Raw genomic sequence first — 23,714 nt, forward strand, 5'->3', positions numbered from 1 at the left:
TAAATATCTTGTATCTGACTTCTTTTCTCTATCCATAAAGTCATCACCTTAGTTCAACCACTTATTACCCTTTAGCTAGATGATTGCATCCGCCTTCTAATTGATCTCCCTGTCTAGAATCCCTTGCTACTTTAATCCATCCTTCATTCTGCTGCCACAGTGATTTTCTTTTCCTTTCTTAAAAAGAATAATGATAGCTTTTTAGTTTTCAAAATACATGCAAAAATAGTTTTTAGCATTCACTCTTGCAAAATTTTGTGTTCATTTTTTCTCTTTCCCTTCCCCCTTCTCCTCTTCTCTAGAGATCAAGGAATCCAGTATAGTTAATCATATGCAATTCTTCTAAACATATTTCCACATTTGCATATGCTATGCAAGAAAAATCAGATCAAAGGAGGAAAAAATGAGAAAAAAAAACCCAAGCAAACACACAACAACAATAACAAAGGAGAAAGTACTATGCTTTGATGCACATTCAATTTCCATAGTTCTCTTTCTGGATGTGATTGGCATTTTCCATCACAAATCTCTTGGAATTGCCTTGAATCACCTCACTGCTGAAAAGAGCCAAGTCCATCACAGTTGATCACAAAGTGATTTTCTTAAAGCAGAGATCTAACTATGTCATTCCCTTTTTCCACCAAGTCCCACCAAACTCTTCTGTTTAACTTGAAAGCCCTTCATAACTGGACTCCAATCTACCTTTTCATCATCACTGTATATTATTTTCCCTCCTGCATTTTGTGATCCAGCCAAACTGATCTATAGGTTTCTCATACACAATAAATTTCATCTCTCATCTCAGTGTCTTTTCCCTGATTTCCTCCCATGCCTGGAACATAGTGATCTCTATCTTATAAAGTAGTGAGGTAGTAGGGAAAGGATGGGAATTTGAGTTGGGAAGTTTGTTGTTCAATTATCTTCAGTCATTCTTCTTGACCCCATTTGTGGTTTTCTTGGCAAGATACTGGAATAGTTTGTCATTTCCTTCTCTAGGTCATTTTTACAGATGGGGAAATTAAGACCAATAGGTTTAAGTGACTTGCCCAGAGGCACATTTCTAGTAAGTATCTGAAGCCAGATTTGAACTCAGGAAGATGAGACTTTCTGACTCTGGGTCCAACACTCTACCTACTGCATCACCTAGCTGTTCCAGAGTCAGGAGGACCTAAATTCAAACTGAGCCTCTGACATTTACTAGCTAGTTTTTACCTGGCATGTTACCCATTTACTATAGTGAAGTCACTTAACTTCTGCTTGCCTCAGTTTCCTCAATTGTAAAATGAAAATAATAATTATACTTACCTCACAGGGTTCTTGTGAAGATTAAGTGAGATAATATTGGTAAATTGGTATTTGGAATAGTACTTGTCAAATACACACACATTATCTCATATGTTAGAATATAAGCTCTTTGTGAGTAAGGAGCATTTCATTATTTGTTCTTATTTTCCCAGTGACTAGCATAATTCCTCCCTCCCTTCTTCCCTTCCTCCCTTCTTCCTTCCCTCCCTTCCTTCCTTCCTTCTTTCCTTCCTTCCATGAAGCAATTGGGATTAAGTAACTTGCCCTGAGTCACACAACTAGTAAATGTTAAGTGTTTGAAGCTGAACTTGAATTCCTGACTCCAGGACTGGTACTCTACTACTGTGCCATCTAGCTGTCCCCTAAGCATAGTTCTTGACACATGGTAGGCCTTTAATAAATGCTCATTCATTCGTCTTAGAAATAATAGAGTGTCACTAAAAAAATTTTATCCTTTAAATAACTATGTTAATATCTGCACTTTTTTCAGTTCTACAAATATTCAGTAAATGTTTACCATGTGAAAGTCTTCCCTTCCAAAAGACCAGAGAGATTGAATTACTATGAATAAATATGAAGCAAAGTAGGTACTTAATAAATGCTTGTTGCTCAAGCAACAAGTGATTAATTAACTCTGCCTAAATTTGCTAGTGATAAGCTACTCCTTCCCGAAGATCTACACCAGATTCACACTATAACCAGAAATCTGAAGTGTGCTTGTACTTTCAATAATTTGTTTTCCTGTGTATTCTTTCTGGGTTTTGATTCCCTACTTCATTCCAAGAATGGTTTTTAGTACAGTGACCATTAAGTATCTTGAATGACAAGGGCATCTCAGTGGTGCATAGCTAGAGCATCGCAGCTTCTCTTGTTTTTCATTCAGGAAATGCCAAATCCAAATGTCTGGGAAGCTTGATAAAACATAACAGCTGAGTACCAAGAAAAACCTTTCACTATGTAGATCTGAACTCTGTTTGTTAAGAAGTCTTTTTAACCTCCTTAATTGAGCTGGTCTAAATTTCTTTTTTGTTGTTGTTCTCAAAACCCTTGGGGTATATGTAATAGGTAATTTTTGCATTGTTCCCTCCCACCTCCCAAAATATTCTGATCATATCACAATTACTCTGATTCCCTACAGGGAAGCAGGCTAGGAAGGAAGAATAACAATAAATCTTAACACCATAGGTAAGGTGTTAATTAAAAACATTCTCCAGATCTTTCTGTTTTCTATTGCCAAAAGCAGGCCTCATGGATGTCAGGATTTCCTAATAGGATGGTGAACTATATGTCCTGAGTACATGCAGACTAGACAAGTACCTTTTAGTTGAATGCCCCCAGTTTTTACAGATCCATACCCAGAGCTTCTATGTCTTTTCTTCTCTCTTCTTCTTAAGTCTAATTTTTTTTAAAAGGATGCTTGAACAATGGAGGCTGATTAGTGTATAAATAAAAGTGAAAGTTAAGAAATTTGAAATATCTCTCTAAACTATGAATCTATGCATAGTCACCCAACTTGGCTCACTTCATATGTCATGTAGCTGTCAGTAGTTCCCCACATACATTGAATGTATTCCCTCAGGGTCTTGAGTGGATGCTTTGGAAGCAGCTTAAACTTGCTGGTTTCTCACATTTCTAAACAGCACTTCCATTTCTCTTCTCCATCCATGTTCTCTCCCCCCCTTTTCCCCAAGGGATTCAAGTCAGTAGACAAGAACCTTTCAAATTTGACTAGAATGGCTTCCCCCCAAAACATGGATTTCAACAGTATCTCTCTAGCACTAGGTTTGGAGATTTCCAAAAGCAAATGTGTTCATTTCGATGGATGGACTATTTGCTAATAAATAACATTGCCCTGTCTCCTCTTTCATTCTCTCTTGATTGCAAGGAGAGCATGACCTTCTATAGGAGTGATCAGAGGTTCAAAAGTAACTCTGACCTAATGGTCAAGTGTGGGCTAAAGAGTGAGGAATCCCTGACTTCTGAGTCTGGTCTTCTCCATAATCATATTGATTGGCGAAAACACATATTGTATTAATCAAGTTGGTTTCCTTTTCTGTGGATAGTTTCCAGACAAATGTGGGCAAAGGGAATAGCCCCCTGTCTTCCACTGAGAATGTTTTATGCGTATGTCTTTGAATGTAAGATACTACCAAATCCCATCTTGTGCTTGATTCAGCTGCTTGTGAAACTCTCTGGTGTAGGTGATGTCTTTATTACAGTTATGACTTTCCCAGCCCCCTCCAAATCCCCTTACCTTAACTAACATATCTGATGATTTTTTCAAGTAATCAAGCCCAGAAACCAGATCTGGGATTAGAGAAGGCAGCTGTGCTCCTTCTTTCTCAGACAGCTTTGTCTATAACAAATATCATATGGGTAAAAAGTGAATACAGATTAAATCAATAATAAGTATTTATTAGATACCTACTATGTGTCATAGATTATAGATCTAGACGTGGAAAGGATCTTAGAGAAAGGATTCTACCCTTTAAGGTTTTATAGATGAAGAAGTAACTGTTCAACATAGAGGCAGGTCGCCAGCTTCTCTCAGTTTATAAACTGTACCTTGCTGTCTCCTAATGAGGATGCCTCTGTGGTCAGTGCTTGAGTTAGCATAGAATTTGCTGCTACTGTCTCACCATTGCTTTCACCTCTGCATCATGAATAGAAATGTATAGTGTAGATCAATAGCACTGGCCAGAATAATCTAAAAATCTTAAGAAAGGTGGTGGTGGGGAAGAATTATTACCTAATGAAAGCTGGAATCAAGTAGAGGAGTAAATGGTACAGAATAGAGAATTGGGACTAGAGTCAGGAAGTTCTGAATTCAATTCCAGCCTCAGATACTTACTAGGTTTGTGATACTAGGCAAGTCACTTAACCCCTATTTGCCTCAATTCCTCATCTGTAAAATGGAAACATGCTGGAGAAGAAAATGGCAAACCACTTCATTATCTTTGCCAAGAAAACTACATAAACAAAAAGTCTCTGGGGTCACATAGAGTCAGATACAACTAAACAACTAATCAAGAAGAAGCTTCTTTGGGTATCCTTTAAAATTATAGTGTTTTTAAGAAAAATATTGTCATTTAAAGAGTCTCCATAAAAATTTTTAAAACTTTTTTCTTTATTTCTTTTTTCTCCCTTCCTTATTTCCTCTCTTCCTTTCTTCCTTTCTCCCTCTCTTCCTTCCTCTCTTGCTCTCTCCTTCTCTCTCTTTTTGCCCTCCTCTCTCTTTCCCTCTTTCTTTCTCCCTCTCTCTCTCCTTCCTTTTCTCTTTACCTCCCTTCTTTCCTCCCTCTCCCTCCCTTCCTCTCTCTTTTAATCTCTTTTCTTCCCTTCTTTCCTTCCTTCCTTTCTTCCTTCCTTCCTTCCTTCCTTCCCTTCTTCCTTTCTTCTTCCCTCTTTCCCTCTCTCCCTCTCTTCTTCCCTCCCTCCCCCCCTTCCTTCCTCTCTTCCTTTTCTCTAACAAATATTTTCCAAAAAAGATGGGGATTCAAATGTAGTTTAGGTCTTAGTCATTGATGGGCCTAGTTTACAAAAAGTAGCAGCCACTAAAGATGTGTTTCCCCAGACTTTTGGCAGCCAAAAAGAGTGCAACATGGTGATATAATACATATATGCTGGGGGCATGTTCTCCTTAGAGTATGAAGTCAGAGTTCTATTCTAGAGTTACAGGCATATTCTTTTCCTTTCACTTATGCTTACTAACCCAGTTGTTTTTCTAACTTTCTTTGAGGCCCCTGATTCCTGTCATTCCATAAGGTGGGGAAGCCCTGCGCTGGGGACCCCCAGTAAGGCTGTCACAAGGAAAAATATGGTGCTTTCCAAATTTAGCATTTTCTGGCTTCAAGTTGGTCCTGGAAATTCCTTTAATGATGTTTTGGGAAACTTAAGGTATTTGATCCCTTATGGTATTTATTCCCTATTAACTATCTATAGAACTAATCTCAATGTGTTAATGAACAGTACTTTATTGTAGTACAAAGGCAATGTCCTAACCTAGTATGTAGCTCTTTTCCTCCTTCAGCTGGAGTGAATCAATAATTCCCTTCTGCTCTTCTATACCAATGGGAAGACATAAGAAAAAGTCTTAGCTGCCACCCTCCTTTTTTTCTGCTCTTTGTTCCTGCCCCTCCAAATCTCTTAGTGAGACTTGGATAGGTTTCTCTTAGAAAAGAGTATGAATTGCATTTATGTTGCTAACCTTGTACCAAAAGGGCCTTCTAACCCAAAAGGAAAAACAATCTTCGTTCTTCATTAAACAGGAACAATATGACTTTAGTCAAGTAATTTATTTCACTGTTACATGCTGCAGTTTCTTCATAAGCAAAATGGGGAAAATATTAACAGAATGGGAATTATTTTGAGTTTCTTTAAATTCCAAATACTATATATAGCTCAATTTTTTTCACTGTTAAAATGGCAGCAAAGGTACTGTGACTACCCAATTAAGAGATAGCGTGTGTTTTCTGGGCCATTTACAACATGATGGGTTTTTCCAGTGCTCTATTTATAGAGATAGGTCAAAAATATCATTTCCTTTGGTCATAGACCTAAAGTCATATGTCACTTCTGGAGACCTGGTTAAGTATAGCTCACATAAAACACAGCTGGCTTCCAGGTTCAGCCAGTGAACCACAAGCCCCTAAGGAAACTCATTCTACTAGAAGATAGATTTTTGAGCTTATCCCAGTGGCCTCATTTGTTAAAATTTCAACTCTGGCCTTATGGAACTTGGGTTCATCACAGTGTACCTTTCTCTCTACCAGGCATTCTCCAAATCAGACTCCCATCTATGACAGGCTTTCAGTACATTACTTCTCTTTTACTTTGAATGTCAGCTATTTAAACTTAGATTTTAAAGGAGTTGATTTTTTTTCTGTTTTAAATACAAAAGTGACTTTGAAATTATTTGAATGGCTTTCCTTAAATTTCTGAGAATATTATATCCATCAGTGTTTCCATCGTTATAGTAATGGAGACTGGATCGGAAAAAAAGATTAAATATAACCTAACTTAATCCAAGTGAGACATCAATGAGCATTGCAGTAAACATAACTCATTTCTCCGATTCTAGCTATTTCTCTTTCTGTGTGTGTCTCTCTCTTTGTATCTCTCTATCTATGTCTCTGTTTCTCTGTGCTTCTCTATCTCTGTCTCAACATGTCTATCTCTCCATGTGACCTTCTCTGTCTTCGTGTCTCTCTCTCTCTCTCTCTCTCTCTCTCTCTCTCTCTCTCTCTCTCTCTCTCCCCATAGGCCTGACCCATAGGAGATAACTTGGGGGGGAAGGGCAGGGTGGAAAGAATGGGCTGGTTCATTCTCAAGGATTCAAGGCAGACCCTTACACTCCTTTATCCACAAAATAGGAAACAAAATCTACCTAGAAGACCAAAACACATGAGCAACTGAAACCATTTGCATATCAGTTTTTTTGTTTGTTTTGTTTTTTACAAATGGCCAGGAAAAGGTATCCAAACATTATTTCTAGAGGAGATCTTCTTGTCAATCCCTTCCCATCTAAAATAGATTGCCAGACAAATAACATGTTATTTTTTTCTTCCAAACATACTGGATTTTAACTGACAGTCAGAATTCAATTCTGTTTAATTCAATTTTGTGAGCATTTATTAAGCATATTGCAATGTCCAAAACACTCTGCTAGAGTTGAAGGCTATGGAAATATAAATGAAATAGACCTTTCTCTTAAAGAGTTTGAAATCTAATAGAGAGAAAATAAAATGTACCCAAATAATTTCTTATCTTTATGCTTTTGTTATATCCTAGAATTATGTTTGTTTCATTCACTAATAGTAAATGTTTACATGGTAACAGTATTACATAGCTAAAAAGAGAAGAGGGGAGGGAGACAATGAGAGAGAGAGAGAGAGAGAGAGAGAGAAAGAGAGAGAGAGAGAGAGAGAGATAAAGAGAGAGAGAACAGACACTATAGGAAGTGGGAGAAGCAATGGAAATAATAGTGTGGCAGTAACAAATCAGGAGACAATGCTTTATATTTTTCCTCTCTTACTTTTAAGGAAAGAACTAAGTATAATTTTCAGGCAATTTGAAAAGATTGGAGGCAGGTAATTCTAAAAGGTTTTGTGATGTAAAGCATTATTAACTCGGAGAGCTAACATTTTTATTAACTTTTAATTTTAATTAAATTTTCTGATGTAAAGTATTATTAACTCCTTGGGAGTAGAGGGAGCAGGGTAATAGACTAAGAACCAGAATAAAAAAATTTCAAAGAACTAGAAAATGATAGAACAGCTCAATGACACAGAGGATTGAGTACCAGGCCTGGAGTCATGAAGACTCAACTTTTGCTGTTGTTCAGTTGTTTTTTAGCTTATTCATGGTTTTCTTAGCACAAATACCAGAGTATCTTTGGCCAGATTTGAACTCAGGAAGATGGCTAGATGGGGTGATAGAGGGAACATTCATCTTCCTGAGTTCAAATCTGACCTCAGACACTTAGAATCTGTGTGACCCCGGGCAGGTCACTTAATCCTGTTTACCTCAGCCTCTTCATCTATAAAAGTTGGAGAAGGAAATGCCAAACCACTCTAGTTTGTTTACCAAGAAAACGAAAAGTTGAAAAAAACTGAGCATGAACAGAGAATGTCAGTGTTTGAAGGGACCTAGATGTACTCTAACCTCCTGATTTTGTAGATGAGGAAGCTGAGTCAGTGTTAAGCTAAGTGACTTACTTAATCAAGATCAGTTAGCTGGCTAATGATAATAGAATCTGGACTAATAGTGTCTCCTCATTTGTCCTGCCACACTATTATTCCCATTACTCCTCCCACTTATAATGTGTGTTCTCTGTCTGTCTGTCTGTCTGTCTCTTTCTCCCTTCTACCCTCTCTCCCTCACCGACTCTGTGTATCTCTCTCTATGTGTCTCTCTCCCCCCTCTCTCTTTCTCTTTTACCCCCTTTTCTCTGTCTCTATCTGTTTTTTTTTTCTCTATTGCTGTCTTTTCCTCCCTTCCTCCTTCTCTGTCTGTGTGTATGTATATTTCTCTGTGTCTCTCTGTCCCTCCCTCCCTCTTTTCCTTTCTCTCCTCCCTTTTCCTCTTTCTCTTTCACCCCCTCTCTTTTTCACTCCCTTTTCTCATTGTCTCTCTCTCTCTCTATTTCTGTCTCTCCATCTTTCCCTCCCTCCCTCCCTCCCTCTACATGTGTATGTGTATTTTTCTGTGTCAGTGTCTCCCTGTCCCTCTCTCTCTCTTTCCTTCTTTTCCTTTCTCTCCTCCCTCTCCCTTTCTCTTTTATCCCTTTTTCTGTCTCTCTGTATGTCTCTCTTCTCCCCTGCTTTCTGTCTTTGTCCCTTTCTCTGTTTTTCTCTGACCTTCTCTCTCTCACACTCCCACCGACACCCCAGTAACAGAGTCAAAAACAGAGCCTAACCCAGAGTCAGTCCATACGTTATTATCCATTAAATAGAACCCTCAAATATTGTTCACTCTGGTTAAGAAAAAACAAAACAAAGTTTATTCCATGAATTCATTTAAGTCCAGATAGCATTTGTAGGAATTTTCATTCAATTTCTTGACATTTCCTCTTTCCTAGTCTTGATAATTTTTTTTTCAATTTGGAGTGAAAGGATATCCAACTGTATTTGGCCTTGAACCTATGTCTCATTGTGCTTGAGAGTCCATGGTTTGTTTTCACATTTGCTGTTCCAAAATGTAAGAATTTGTCTTTTAGAGTGGAGACTCTGCTAAAAATTATCTTTGCTCTCTGAAAACTGTCTTGTACCATAGCCATAAATTGAAATATTTTCAGAGGAGATTTCCCATTAGAGATTGGCCTCCCTCTCCTACAGGCTCCTATTCAAGTTCCTTTCAAATGCTGACACAACCTAGTGTAAGTAGGTTTATGATTTCGGGAAACCAAGTATATACACTAGTGATGATCCTGATTGCTCAAGGATCCAACCAAAGTCAGCATATTTGTAAATTGGGATAGCCCTTTGGCTTAAATAAAAGATTGGCTTTCCTGCCCAGGTCTTACCCCTACTCCCACTTATTCTCCTCTCTTTGCTCCCCAGCAAAATATGCACTTAATATCAAAGATACCTGTACTGAAAGATGCTCCTGCAACCCAAATTTTTAGTTTTAATTCCACCAATGCAATGACCAAACTTGTCTTTTCTAGTTTCATATTCATACTCATCACCATCATCACTTTTGTGTATCTAGTCATCTTCATCTAAAAGGTTACCAAGGACCTTTTCTTACCTCGAGGCAAATATTAAAATTTACAGATGGAAAAACCATCACAGAGCTAGTTATATGATTTACCAAAGGTCCCTAAAAGAGACACAAGATAGCAATTACAGTCAGATGCTGCTAAGTAAAAAAAAAAAAAAAACAAACAAACCCTGGTTAATGGAAAGATTTTTTAAGCTCCAGATCATTTATTTTTAGCAATACGGGGCACAATAAAATACTAAAATATGCTTTGGGCAGTTTAAAACCCTCAGCCATAAAGAATTATAACCTTGGTTTTGCAACTTTAGTTTGGTTTAGGAGGACATATTCACAGGTTCGAAGGAGTACAATGGAAGGGCTTTGGAGATCATCTAGTCTAACTTCTTTCCTCCCTTTTTTATTATAGATGAAGAGGCTAAGATTTAAAGTAACTGTTAAGTGATTTGTCCAATGTTATACTAGTTGCAAGCAAAGGAACAAGCATCCAAATTCAAATCCTGTGACTTTCAAGTTTAGCACTCTCCCCACTGGCCATAAGAGCTTCAGTTTTATATTTCACAGTCAGGTCAACTAGGTCATTGACAAAGAACATTGTATTGCTCAATTCACTGTTTTAATTCTGGATTAAATTTTTTTCCAAAAAATAAACAAATAAATTCCTCCTTGCATCAATTTCTTCCATGGAAAATGAAGATGATTTCTATTACTTTTTATAGAAATATTTGGAATTCAAAAGGGCAAAAATAATTTTTAAAAAATCATTTAGTTTCCTGGTTGGAAGAGTATTAGACAAAAGATGTTACTTTTATAACATCTGTTTATATACTGTTTATAATATACTGTTAAAATATACTGTTTATAACAGTATCTGAGGGGATTCAACTTCACATATTTGCTTATATGATTTTGTTGAGTGTTACTAAGTTTATAATTGAGCCGTTATTTTTCAAAAAAATGAAATATTATATCTGTCTTCTCTTTCCCTATTTTCTGTCTTCAATTGACCTCAACCAACCCCTCCTCATCTTTCAACAATTTCCCAATGTTTTCTTAAAATTCAAGTCACTGTTACACAAGGTCAAATCAGAAACATCCTTCCTCTCAGTTCTGTCCAGCGTTGTCAATCATATATCCAGGGACTATTCAGTTCCAAGCCACCTGGTTTTTGTGAGGGCCAGCTGAAAAGGCCTTGCTGAATCAGGTTAAGCAGCTTGCCAAACCAGGACACGTATTGCATTTGTGGAAACCCTTTGCCCTTGGTTATCGGTGTACATCAGAACAGAGGAAGCTAAACACTTGCCTGAGGGATGTGAAGACTTCAGATGTTTGATAAGATGCTGACATCATCCCCTTAGTCAGTGTCTTTCCAAAGACTCATCATCCATAAAAATTTTCAGTCTTCCTTGGGGCCTAATATTAGCTGAGAAAGCAGAACAAGAGACTTAGTTAATTTGAGCGATGGCTTTGTCATTTTTTTAAAGAATCTGTCATCCTGACTTTTTTGGTAAGAGAATATTTTTAAGCTGTAAGGGGCAATGGAATGAGTAGAACTGTTTCCTCATCTGTGAAATGAATGAGTTAAATTAAAGTTTAACATTACAAAAATCTCTTCTACTTATAAGCCTATAACTCTATGACCTTATGATTTGGGGATATGATTTCTATCAATAAAAAGTAACTTCATCCTTCTGTCCCATGGGATTAAGAGACTTATACATTACTATTACCTTTCTCCCCTCCCTGAAAATTCCTGATCAACTAATTTAAGTTTCCCAGCAAATTAGAGTCAGAGGAAAAAACAAGTGAATAAAGAAGCAAAGAATAAAGAATATTTCCAGGCTATTTATAGATAGTATGGGCAGCTCTTTGAGCAAGTCCATGATTGCATAAATCAGATGAAGCTAAGCTTAGAATTGGTTCCTTATGGATTAGAGACAGATCTATAGGGGGTTACTCCAAGTCCTAATTTATAGAAAGCTTTTTTGAGGCCTCACAAAGTTAAGGGTTCTTTTTTTTGACTAGTCTAATTACATAGGTATAATTACAATAAGGTAAAAGTTACTTCAGCCACAAACATAATCATAAGCATTGTAGTATATTTGAGAGAAGAACAGGTCTTGAAATCAGCATGATCATGATTTGGCTTAAAATCCTTCAATACTTCAATGCTTATTAGCTGTGTGAGTATGGGCAACTTACTTAACTTCTTTGAGCCTCAGTTTCCTCATTTATAAAATGGGACTCATAATAGCTGGAGCATTTATTGAATTTTGAGGACTGGAAGAGAGGATATGCTTAAAGTTCTTAAGAACCTCTAAAAGTGCCAGTAGTGATTGTCATTTCTCAAATGGGTAGAAGTGTTCTTTATTGTGCTTGGTGTTCATTAGGCTATTCCCCAACAGACTGGTTTGGCTATTGGAGCAACTGTGCCTTAATTGTAAAAGCCCAACTTTGAAAGGCTTTGCTGAAAACATTCCAGCTGCTCTGGATTGATGTTAGAGGGCAGAAAGGAGAGTCTTTCTCAGGAAACCCACTGTACTTAGCATAGTTGCAAATTGGTGCTCTAATAAATGCTTTCTAATGCTGATGATAGGACTTTATATGTCAAACAGAGCACACAGAATGGCATCCAGGACAGAATACCGAGTACTGTGGGCTGCAGAAGAGCCAGAGGAGCCCAGGAAAGTGACTCTCTTTTTCCTCCTCTGGTACAACTTGTTCATTCACACCTCTATACCATCATACTTTCCTTTCTGACCTACAATGCATGCATTATTTTCCCATCAATCTAAGAGTTATTTCTGATTCAGAAGATAAATAAATAAGACCAACTAAAAATGTAAAGGGATTGGAACTGAGGTAAAGGAAAAGGATTATTCTGGTTTCTGAAACTTAAAAAATCTCAAGGAACTTCAAATAGATGCACTATCTGTCTACACTCATATGGAGAATCATATTAATTTATTTCACTAGGGACATATTTATGCAAAATTAATTCAATAAGCACTTATTAGTCATGTATTAGGGGCAAGGCACTATGTGAGACACTAAAGATATGGGGAGGAAACATGAAAAACAATCCCTGCCTTCAAGGAACTTGCATTCTTTTGTGGAGATACAGCATGATAATTTGACAAAGAAGAAAGCATTAACAATTAGAAGAATTAGGAGTTCCAGGCCTGAAGTCATAAAGACCTGAATTCAAATTTAACCTGAAAAAATTTCTAGCTCTTTGACCCCAGAGAAGTCACTGACCCTCTATTTGCCACAGTTTCCTTATCTGTAAAACGTGGATAATAATAGCACCTCCCTCTCAAATAGGAGGATTAAATGAGATAATAATTGTAAAGTGCTTAGAACCTGGCATATATAGTAAACATTATATAAATGTTAGCCTAGGTCATCATTGCTATTAATTAGGAAAATTTGACCATTAGAAAACTACATGTGAAGGGAACCATAATCTTGAACTTTTTTCCATGAGTTGTTGTGCCATAGTGCCAAAATAGTGCTTTTACAAAGTTGTAGAGGAGATTGATCGTGATAGTGGTTTTAAGTATAGACTCCTGGATAGTGATTAGGAGATATATTTAACATTCATTTAATTGCTTTTATGGTGACTAAACTCAGAACTTACAGTATTTACTTTCAGTCTAGGCAGTGGGATGCTATCATGGTTAGAAGGTAAGCTTTGAAATAAGGAAAACTTGGGTTCAAGTTCTGACATTAATTTTAAGATCTTAGACAAGTCACTGACTTGTGCAATACTATAATAAGTGACAGATGAGTTGCTCATTTGCTTTGATGGAAGAAGTTTCCATATTTTGAGTTTCCTTATGCTGCTGAAATTACCAGTCTGAATATCCCCCTTCCAAAAAATATTCTTGAACTCACTAACTTTGTATATAACCCCCAGAAGTACTTTCTAGGCAATGAATAAAAACTAGACTTATGTCTATACAGTACACATGCTTAATTTCAGGTGCTTCTGGATCCAGTTGTGTGATGGCTGCTCTGGGGAACACTTGGAGTCACAGTGTCAACACCAGATTGATTCTTCGGTATCTTGACTCAAAGAGAAGACAGGTAAGTCATTTGTCTATATCTTGTATTCATTCCCCCATTTATATTTCCATTTCCCCAATGCTAGAACAGGTCCTGTGTCCTAATCAGACTCTTTACCTCTAATTTCTACTCCTTCCCCCACAATACTATCTCACCAAACTTGCTGATATACATAAACTGCCACTCAAAGAGCCCATTGATGCCTCATTAATAATAGTTAAGTAGCATTTACTATGTGCCAGATACTGTGCTAAAGACTTTATAATTATTATCTCATTTGATCCTTGAGAGGTAGGTGCTATTATTACCACCATTTTACAGATGAGGAAACTGAAGCAAACAGTGGTTTAGTGACTTGTCTGAGGCTGGATTTGAACTCAGGTCCTACTGACTCCAAGTCTGGCACAAAAATCCAACTAGTTACCTAAGAAATAAAGTCCAAATGGAGCCTTCCAAAATATGGTTGCAATCTATCTTTCCACAATCATTTCTTTTAAAACAAGGGCAGAAAGGGGAAGGTAATAAACATTTATTAATCACTTACTCTGTGCCAGGTAACTAGAGAAGGAGGACAGTAGCAGTTGAGGGGATGAGGAAAGTCTTCCTTTTGAAGGAAGAGAGGGATTTTCTAAGATGGAGGTGAGTAAGGAGCCCCTTCTATGCTTGTTTTCATTCCTCATTTCTTGCTTACTCTCCACCCCTTGCAATCTGTCTTCAGATTCCATCACTCAACAAAGTGCTCCCTATAATTTTACCAGTGATCTCTTAATTTCCAAATCCTAGGAACTTTTCCAATCCTCATCCTTCTTAATTACCAGTCACTTTCAGCACCTTTGACCACACCTACCTTTTTTTCTTTCCCCCTTTAACATTTATGATGCTTCTGGTTCTCCTGGATTCTCCTCCTGCCTATTTGAAAGCTTTTTCACAGGATCATCATTCATTTCCACCTCCTAAGAGTGGGTAGCTCCAGGGCTGAGCCAGCTCTTCTCTTCCTTCCCTAGATTCCTTCATTTGATGATTCCATTAGCATCCCAGATAACTCCCAAAGGATGAAAAGGCTGAAGCATTTATTAATGCTGGGCAGTGTGCTAAGAATGGGGAGTATGTGTGTGTTAGGGAGGGGGCAATGTAAATGTAAATGCATGAGACAGTAATTGTAGTCAAAGACCTTGCCTTCTACAAGGGGAAGAGAACATATAAATAGAAGAACTATGGATTAGAAGGAAGGGAGGAATGTGTACAGCAACATTATGATTTGGAAACAATAAGTGAAATGGAGACTTGGGTAATGGGTGAGATAAGTTGAAAACTGACCTATCAGAGCCCAGTATGTGAGGTTCAGGTGGAAGGAGGATGAAGAAGAGAAGAATAAGAAACACAGTACAAAGATTATGGTTTGGAAATGACCTTTTCTTTTGCCCTACATCATCAAATGCTGGACATTCATTTTTATCATCTCAATCACAAATTTATATGGTCCATTTAAGCTCCACCTATTCCTCTACCTTTCCAAACTCCCCTATGTGGTAATATATTTTCTTTTTTTCCAGTTACCAAGGTTTCCAGGATGGTAATCATCCTGGACTCGCTTTTCCTTTATTTCCCCTACCCAGTTAGTTGCTAAAATTTGTTGATTCTCTCACCTGGATTTTGATTATTACAATACCCTCCCAACTGCTCTCCTTCTTCTAATGAATCCTTCATGAAACTGCCACAGAGACCTTCCTGAAACATGGATCTGACCACATCACTCTTCTGCACAACTGCCTTTGGAATAACCTGCATATTTCCTTATTTGGCCTTCAAAGCAGTCTACAATCTGCAACCCCTCTCCATACACCCCCAACTTTCCAAACTAATAGCACATTCTACTTTCAGTTCAAGGTAGACTGCTTGCTCTTCCTTGAACATTATATTCCATTTTCCAACTTTATGCCTTTGAAAAGTTTATCCTCCCCACACCCAGAATGTACTTCTCTGCCATATTTAAGTTTCTTCAAGTCTCTGCTTAGGTTACAGTTCCAATACAAGAGCTTTCCTGAATAGGGCTGCCGCTGCTACCCCCCCCCCCACCCTTTCTCAGTTAATGCTCTTTCATCTACATCCCCAGAAATGATTTTGAATTTATTTTACATATAGTTTGTATGTAACTTTTCTTTCATCTGTAACAGGTTGCCCTCTTTCTCTAGGTTCTCTTCCCCCTGCCCCAGTAGTCTGTAACCTTCTTTAAAGCAGGAACTAGTTTTCATTTTTTCTTTAATGTAATAGGATCTCAATGAATACTTGGTAAACTGTGTTGAATACTGCACAATTTTCTGAGCATCTGATCAGAGACATACACAGTATTACACACTCAAATCTAGAGCATTTTTAATAGGCAAAGACACCTATATACTCATTTTCAATATTCATTTTTTTCTTCATTCAGTCTCATAGATGCAAAGTGGTAGCCAGGCTAAAGGGATTTTTTTATTCATTTGGTTTAGAAAAAAGAAAGTGGGGGAGAAGAAAGTAGAGACTTCAGGGAACAGCTAGGAAGACAAAGAAATTATCCAGGTTTGACTTTTTTATTAATGATGATGATAGCAGCTTAGATGGAAAGAGAATTTCAGGAGACACCACTCCAACACCTTTCAGTAGTTGCCCCCTCTCATCTGCCACCATCACTTCACACACACATACAAACACCTTTTCTCTTTTAAGGTCAAGAATGATACGTGCTATATTCAACTGCTCAGCTTTCCCAAGTCCCACTTTCTACAGGCCAGTCACCTGGAAATACACTGTGTGTGAGGGCAGGAGAAGGGTTCTCTTCTAAACATTCCCTTGAAAACTTAATTAGAATATGTTCCTGGAAAGGGGCCTGATTTCTAGATTCAAATAATGCAATCTGAGGGAGGGTTCCATTAGTTGTTTTGAGTGGGAGTAGGAGAGGAACCTTTGACTGGTAGATAGAGAAACATTGCCTCTCTTTCCATTACAATTCAAGGTATTCTATGATGAAGGGAACAATACTTGTATATGTCTTGTCTTATACTAACTGGGGTGGATTAGTATAAAATTTCGTGTTTTTGGTTAAAGAAGAAATTAAATCTTCTTCCATCATTTCTAGGTTAACAGAGGGTACATCCTTTTTCTCTTATTTCCTCCCTCCACAGAAAGAACTATAACAGTAGAACAGATGATTTCTCTGTTTCTCTCACTTTTTTGTCCTTGGCCCTCTTCTTTCCAAAAGGGGATTCAGTATCAATTGTTTTGACTTACATATAAATCCCCTTATCCTTATAAAAATTCATACAAGTCATAATGTTTTGTGCTTCATCTTTCCAATATTCCCAGCAAGCAGGGAATTATTTTAGTCATGGTAGGAGCTCATCTAAGAAGAAGTTTGATTATGTGGCAGGAAAATTCAGGGGAGGAAGAATCCTTTATTTAAGTATAACGCTCTGAAGTAATAGCAGAGGGAACACAGAATTCGAGCCAAGTACATTGCTTTGGTTATAAATGTTCTCTACCTTTTCAGAGTTGCTCATGTGTGAAATCTAACCCCCTGGCCTCCCCTTCTCCTCTTCCCTCCTCCACACTCCTACAGTCAAAGCATCCCCAAGAGAGGGTAACTAGATTAGAAACATGGAAAAAAGGGACAGATAGAATGTTAACTCTAAAATAATTTTTTTCAGGACATCAGTCAAAAGTGGTGGGATGAATTCACCAAGGCACAATATCTGAACAATGTAGCCCAGGCAATTTAGCTTGCCAAAAAATTGCAGAATTTAAGTTTGAATGAATAAATATGGTGAAAATATTCCATGCAGAACATGTAGACGTGTACCATCCTTACTAGATTCCTATTTTTACCTTTGCATTTAGAAAAAAAAATTTTAATGATGATTCCCAAAATACTTCTTGGACAATAAAGTGGTGCAGTGGATAGAGTACTGGATCCAAAGTCCAAAAGACCTGAGTTCAAATTTGAACTCAGACAATTATTAGCTGTGTAATCCTGCGAGCAAATCATGTTTGCCTCAATTTTCTCATCTGTAAAATGAGCTAGAGAAGGAAATGGCAAACCACTCTAGTATCTTTGCCAAGAAAACCCCAAATGGAATCACAAAGAATTGAACACAACTAAATAACAACAGAATGCTTCTTGAGACACTGTTTTCAAATTACCTAGTAAATCATCGCTTTTCAATGTCCTGAATTAGGATATATCCAGGAAGGGACTTTAATTAGAACTTCCCAAATAAAAATTAATTTGCACAGTTGCCCCATGGTCTTAATTGGAAGTATCACTTCAAACCCCCCCCCCATTTCCTGCTGCTATAATGTATGCCTCCTACACAGAAAAAGGGTCTTTCTAAGAAATCTAACATAGAGAAGTGGGAGCCACATAGCCTACCCATCTTCCACTTCTGTGATGACTTCTAAACATCAGAGGCTCAAAGGTTAATACTAGGGTATACTCCCAAAGGGATTAGATGATGTCTATTTTAATTAGCCACCAATTATGTCAGGGCTTTCTTTAATTCTCTAACTGGATTGGTTCTGTTTTTATACGTAGTATCTCTGGAGAACAGTTTCTTTGGGCAATGATCCTTTCTGTTCCCAACAGCTAAATAGCCTGGAAAAAATCAATTTTAATTCCATCAGTATTTAGTAACTCCTATATGCAAAGGACTGTGCAAAGCAGAAATAAGACAGTCTCTGCCATAGAGAACTTATTTAGGGGGGTAGGGTGGATTAAATACAATATGTACACAATAAGTAAATAAAAGATATTTTGAGGAAGAAAGAACATTAACAACTGGAGGGGACCAAGAAAGACTTCTTGTAAGAAATGGTAATTGGGCTGAGCTTTGAAGGAAGCTGTAAAAAGTCATAGAATGTCAAGTTTAGGAAACAGCCAGTGGATAGAGCTCTGTATTGGAATCAGGAAGATTTGAATTCAAATGAGGCTGCCTTTTACTTGCTAGCTGTCTGACTCTGGACACAGCACTTAAATTCCATCTATCTCTGTCTCCTCATCTTTAAAATGGGGTACTTCTCAGAGTTATGTGAGGACCAAATAAGATAATATTTGTAAAATATTTCACAAACCATAAAGTGGTATAAAAATGCTAGCTAGTATGAAGTAAATATAGAGAGGTAGGTCACTTATTTTTTCTCAGCAGTCTTCAGGACTTTCTCCATGGTATCTTAAAGAGAATATTCTTGATAACAAAATTCTTTTCACCACAAAGGTTTAAAACAATTGTCACACTTATCAATTTTGCCTTGTTTGTTAGCATCATGCTATTAGCACCTAATAAACATCCTGGAAACAATGCAGATCTATTGATTTGTGAGTAGGGTAACAACATGGTTATATTTATATTATTGGGATATGATTAATTTAATAATTTTGTGGACTAAAAAATGAAGACTAGAAGCAAGTAGCAGTTGCAATAATCTATACAAGAAATAATAGGGTACCTAACCAAAGTGCCATCCAAGTGAGTTGGGAGAAGAAGGTGTGAAATAGGTAATGCAGGTATTATCAGTAAATTTATCAAGTAATTAGACATGGAATATAAGGAAAAAGAAAAAATCAAGGATGATTTCAAGGTTGCAAACCTGGGAACCTAGAAGGATAGTGGAAGACTTAAAAAATAAGGAAGTTTGGAAGAAGAGTAATTTTAGGAAGAAAAAATATTAACCCTTGTTTTAGTTATGTTGAATTTGAGATGTCTGTAGGATATCTAAGTATGTATTGTCCAGCAAGTCATTGGCTATACAGGATTGAAGCTGAGGAGAAAAATTAGGTTGTAACATGTGAATTTGGGGCTCATCTGCTTAGAAACAATCATTAGACAGGTGGGAGCTAATTTGATCACTGAGAGAAATAAGAGGACTCATTATAGAGACTTAGGAGGTATTTATGCTTAATGGGTGAGACATAGATGATTATGATGATGACAGTTTGAGAAAGGTGATTGAGAAGAAGCACTAGGTAAGGTAGGAGAATCAAAAAATAATAGTGTCATTGATAGTATAAAATATTTGGGAATCTATCTGCCAAGGGAAAGTCAGGAACTATATGAGCAAAACTACAAAATACTATCCACACAAATAAAGTCAGATCTAAACAATTGGAAAAATATCAAGTGCTCTTGGATAGGTCAAGTAATATGATAAAGATGACAATACTACCTAACTAATCTATTTATTTAGCACTATACCAATCAGACTCCCAAGAAACTATTTTACTGACCAAGAAAAAAATAACAACAAAATTCATCTGGAAGAATAAAAAGTCAAGAATTTCAAGGGAATTAATGAAAAATGCAAATAAAGGTGGCCTAGCTGTACCAGATCTAAACTATTTAAACTAGCAGCAGTCATCAAAACCATTTAGTACTGGCTAAGAAACAGAGTAGTTGATCAGTGGAATAGGTTAGGTTCACAGGACAAAATAGTCAATGACTGTAGTAATCTAGTGTTTGACAAAACCAAAGACCCCAGCTTTTGGGATAAGAACTCACTATTTGGCAAAAACTGCTGGGAAAATTGAAAACTAGTATGGTAGAAACTAGGCATTGGCCCACACCTAATACTTTATATCAAGATAAGGTTGAAATGGCTCATGATCTAGTCATAAAGAATAATATTATAAACAAATTAGAAGAACATAGAATAGTATACCTCTCAGATCTGGGGAAGGGGAAGGAATTTGCGACCAAAGAAGAACTGGAGATCATTATTGATCACAAAATAGATAATTTTGATTATATTAAGTTAAAAGGTTTTTGTACAAACAAAATGAATGCAGACAAGATTAGAAAGGAAGTAATAAACTGGGAAAACATTTTTACATTCAAAGGTTCTGATAAAGGCCTCATTTCTAAAATATATAGAGAATTGACTCAAATTTATAAGAGTTCAAGCTATTTTCCAATTGATAAATGGTCAAAGGATATGAACAGACAATTTTCAGATAAAGAAATTGAAACTATTTCAAAGTCATATGAAAAGATACTCTAAATCACTATTGATCAGAGAAATACAAATTAAAACAACTCTGAGATACCACTCAGACTGGCTAAAATGACAGGAAAAGATAATGACAAATGTTGGAGGAGTTATTGGGAAGACTGGAACATTAATACATTGTTGGTGCAATTGTGAATGGATCCAATCATTCTGGAAAGCGATTTGGAACTATGCCCAAAAGGCTATCAAACTGTGTATACCCTTTGACCCAGCAGTGTTTCTACTGGGCTTATATCTCAAACAGATCTTAAAGGAGGGAAAGGGACCTGTAAGTGCAAGAATGTTTGTGGCAGCCCTGTTTGTAGTGGCAAGAAATTGGAAACTGAGTGGATGCCCATCAATTGAAGAATGGCTGAATAAGTAATGGTATATGAATGTTATGGAATATATTGTTCTGTAAGAAATGACCAGCAGGATGATTTCAGAAAGGTCTGGAGAGACTTACACGAACTGATGCTGAGTGAAATGAGCAGAACCAGGAGATCATTATACAGGGCAACAACAAGATTATGTGATTGATCACAATGTGATGGACATGGCTGTCTTCAACAATGAGATGATTCAAACCAGTTCCAATTGTTCAGTGATGAAGAGAGTCATCTACACCCAGAGAGAGGCCTATGGGAACTGAGTGTAATTCACAATACAGCATTTTCACTTTTTTTGTTGTTGTTTGCTTGCATTTTATTTTGCTTCTCTCTCTCTCTCTTTTTACTGGTTTGATTTGATTTTTCTTGTGTGGCATGATAATTGTATAAATATGTATGCATATATTGGATTTAGCATATATTTCTACCATGTTTAACATGTATTGGACTACTTGCCATCTAGGGGAGGGTGTGGGAGAAGAGGAAGAAATTGGAACACAAGGTTTTGCAAGGGCTAATGTTGAAGAATTGTCCATGCATTTGTTTTGAAAAATAAAAAGTATTAATAAAAAAAACAGTATCCTGGAAGTCAAATTTGGAGGGAATATCAAGAGGATACAATGGTCAACAATGTCAAAAGATGCAAGAGAAGTCAAAGATAGAGAAAAGGCCATTAGATTCAACACTTAAAAGTTCAGATTTAAAAGGTTAGATTTGAATTCAGATCTTTCTGACTCCAGGCCTAACACTCTATCCACTAAGCCATCTGGCTACCTCCCCAACTGAGATTAAATTAGTTATGTTTGTAGTAGTATGATTGTGTGCCTTTCTTTTTAGCAATTTGCCTAATTAAACTTTGGAGACAACAATTTCAATCCATTGCTGGAGTTGAAAGTTGTATTGCAAGGATTTAAAAGTAAATGGGAAATGAAGATATGAATATAGGGCAAGAAGTGTAAAGTATTTTTTTCCTAGGAGTTTGACTCACTATTTCACAGTGAGAAGGGCTGTGACTTCCTTAGACAATGAGACATAAAAAGAAAATGAGGGAACTAGGTAGAATGATTTTGATTTATGGAGTGAGATTCATAGAAGATTTTCTCATTAAAGGGTGGGATCCTCTTGCTTTTGGTCATAAGGAGAAGGTGGTAAAAAGGCTTAATGAGAAAACAGAAAGTTTAAGAAAGCAATTTTGGGGAATGTGTCAGGAAATCAATCAGGGAAAAGTTAAAGCATTGTCATGGTATCAACTGAGAACACAATTAAGATTCTTGTTCATGATCCTGTACTGTCAGTGGGGTTTACCATTTTCTTCTCTAGTGGATTAAAGTAAACATGGTTAAGTGTCACAAAGCTAATAAGTATCTGAAACTGCATTTGAACTCAAGTCTTTCTGACTCCAGGCTCTGAGCCATCTCCTCAACTGAGATTAGATTAGTTATATTTGTAGTGGACCACATTTGCATAATTGTGTGACTTTATCTTTAGGAGGGGAGAAAACAGATGGTAGCAGGGTTAGGGGTTGCCGGAATATGAAAGGTGATATGGTAGGAGTGGAAGAGATTCAAAAGATAGAATTTTTTTTTAATTAATCAACCATAGGGACAAAACTATGAAGTCAGAAGATGGAGTGTCTTGTTTGTAGAACACATCAATGTACTAAAGAGCACATGTTAGAGAGTAAGGCATAAGAAAATTGGAAAAGTAGATTGTAAAGAGCTTTTAATACTGAACAGAGCATTTTGTATTGGTTACTGGAGGCCGTAAGGAACCACTGGAGCTTATTTAGTGGAGAAAGAACAGGAATATAAGATTCTATACTTCATTTGTTGACTTGGAGTTTGAAGATGCATCTACCTAATTAATTAAGGAAGATGGAAAATATAGTATCATCAAGCTCTTTGATCAGATTAGAAAGTGAACCTCATTCTAGAATAACAAAGGGAAATGATGAAAAGAGGATGGAGAATAGCCCCTCCAGACTTTAGACTATATTATAAAGCAGCAGGCATCAAGATCATCTGGTAATAGTTAAAAACAGAGAGGTAAATCAGTGGAATACACTAGACAACGGGGAATTAGAAAAAATGGAAATCAATAACCCAACCTCCAATAAACCAGAGACAAAGAATCTGAGTTATATCCAGAATGAAGGTGATTTAGAGGGGATTTAGTGAAAAAAAATTGCCCATTGTCATCAAATATGCTTCTTTAGAGACAGAGAAGCAGAAGCAAGCTCAGCTGGTCCAATTCAGATCAGCAGCACTGGATTGGAACTGACTTCATGGCTGTCCTTACTTGCTCCCCACACTGGAACATTGCTGCATAGGAATTGCCTGAGTAGCACAAGCCACAAACTTTGTTGGACGCAGACACCTGGGAACACCCTTCACACCTCACAATGGCAATGCAAGGCCAAATACCCATAGTGCTCTTCTGGGCCTCCCAACCCTTACTAAGCCCTCCACTAACTCACTAACTCTCACTGGAGTGTCCATTGCTCTCACCAAAACACTCATCTCCAAGGCTGGCCAGTCGTCGGCGTTTGTCCTTTGTGCTTGAAGAGGATCAATGACATCACGAGGATGATGTCTTGACTTGCCTGTGAATTAGATTTAAGTGAGGCAGTGCAGGGCAAAGTCACCAGCCTCACTCGCTCCTCCAGAGTCACTGTACTGGCAATGGCCCAGATGCCATGGATGACTTGGGTCTTCCTAA

The 23,714-nt window shown here is 37.2% G+C and overlaps 1 protein-coding gene across 1 annotated transcript in view; it reads left to right on the forward strand.

The window, feature by feature from the left end:
• The window catches only part of RAD51B (RAD51 paralog B), a 772,974-nt gene that overhangs the window by 669,519 nt on the left and 79,741 nt on the right, over positions 1–23,714 (forward strand). The window contains exon 8 of the mRNA XM_031952787.1: positions 13,511–13,614. Coding sequence (XP_031808647.1) covers positions 13,511–13,614 — 104 coding nt within the window. The remainder of the gene's footprint in view (positions 1–13,510; positions 13,615–23,714) is intronic.

The sequence above is a fragment of the Sarcophilus harrisii genome, chromosome 2, assembly GCF_902635505.1.
Source record: "Sarcophilus harrisii chromosome 2, mSarHar1.11, whole genome shotgun sequence".
NCBI classification, from domain to species: Eukaryota; Metazoa; Chordata; class Mammalia; order Dasyuromorphia; family Dasyuridae; genus Sarcophilus; species Sarcophilus harrisii.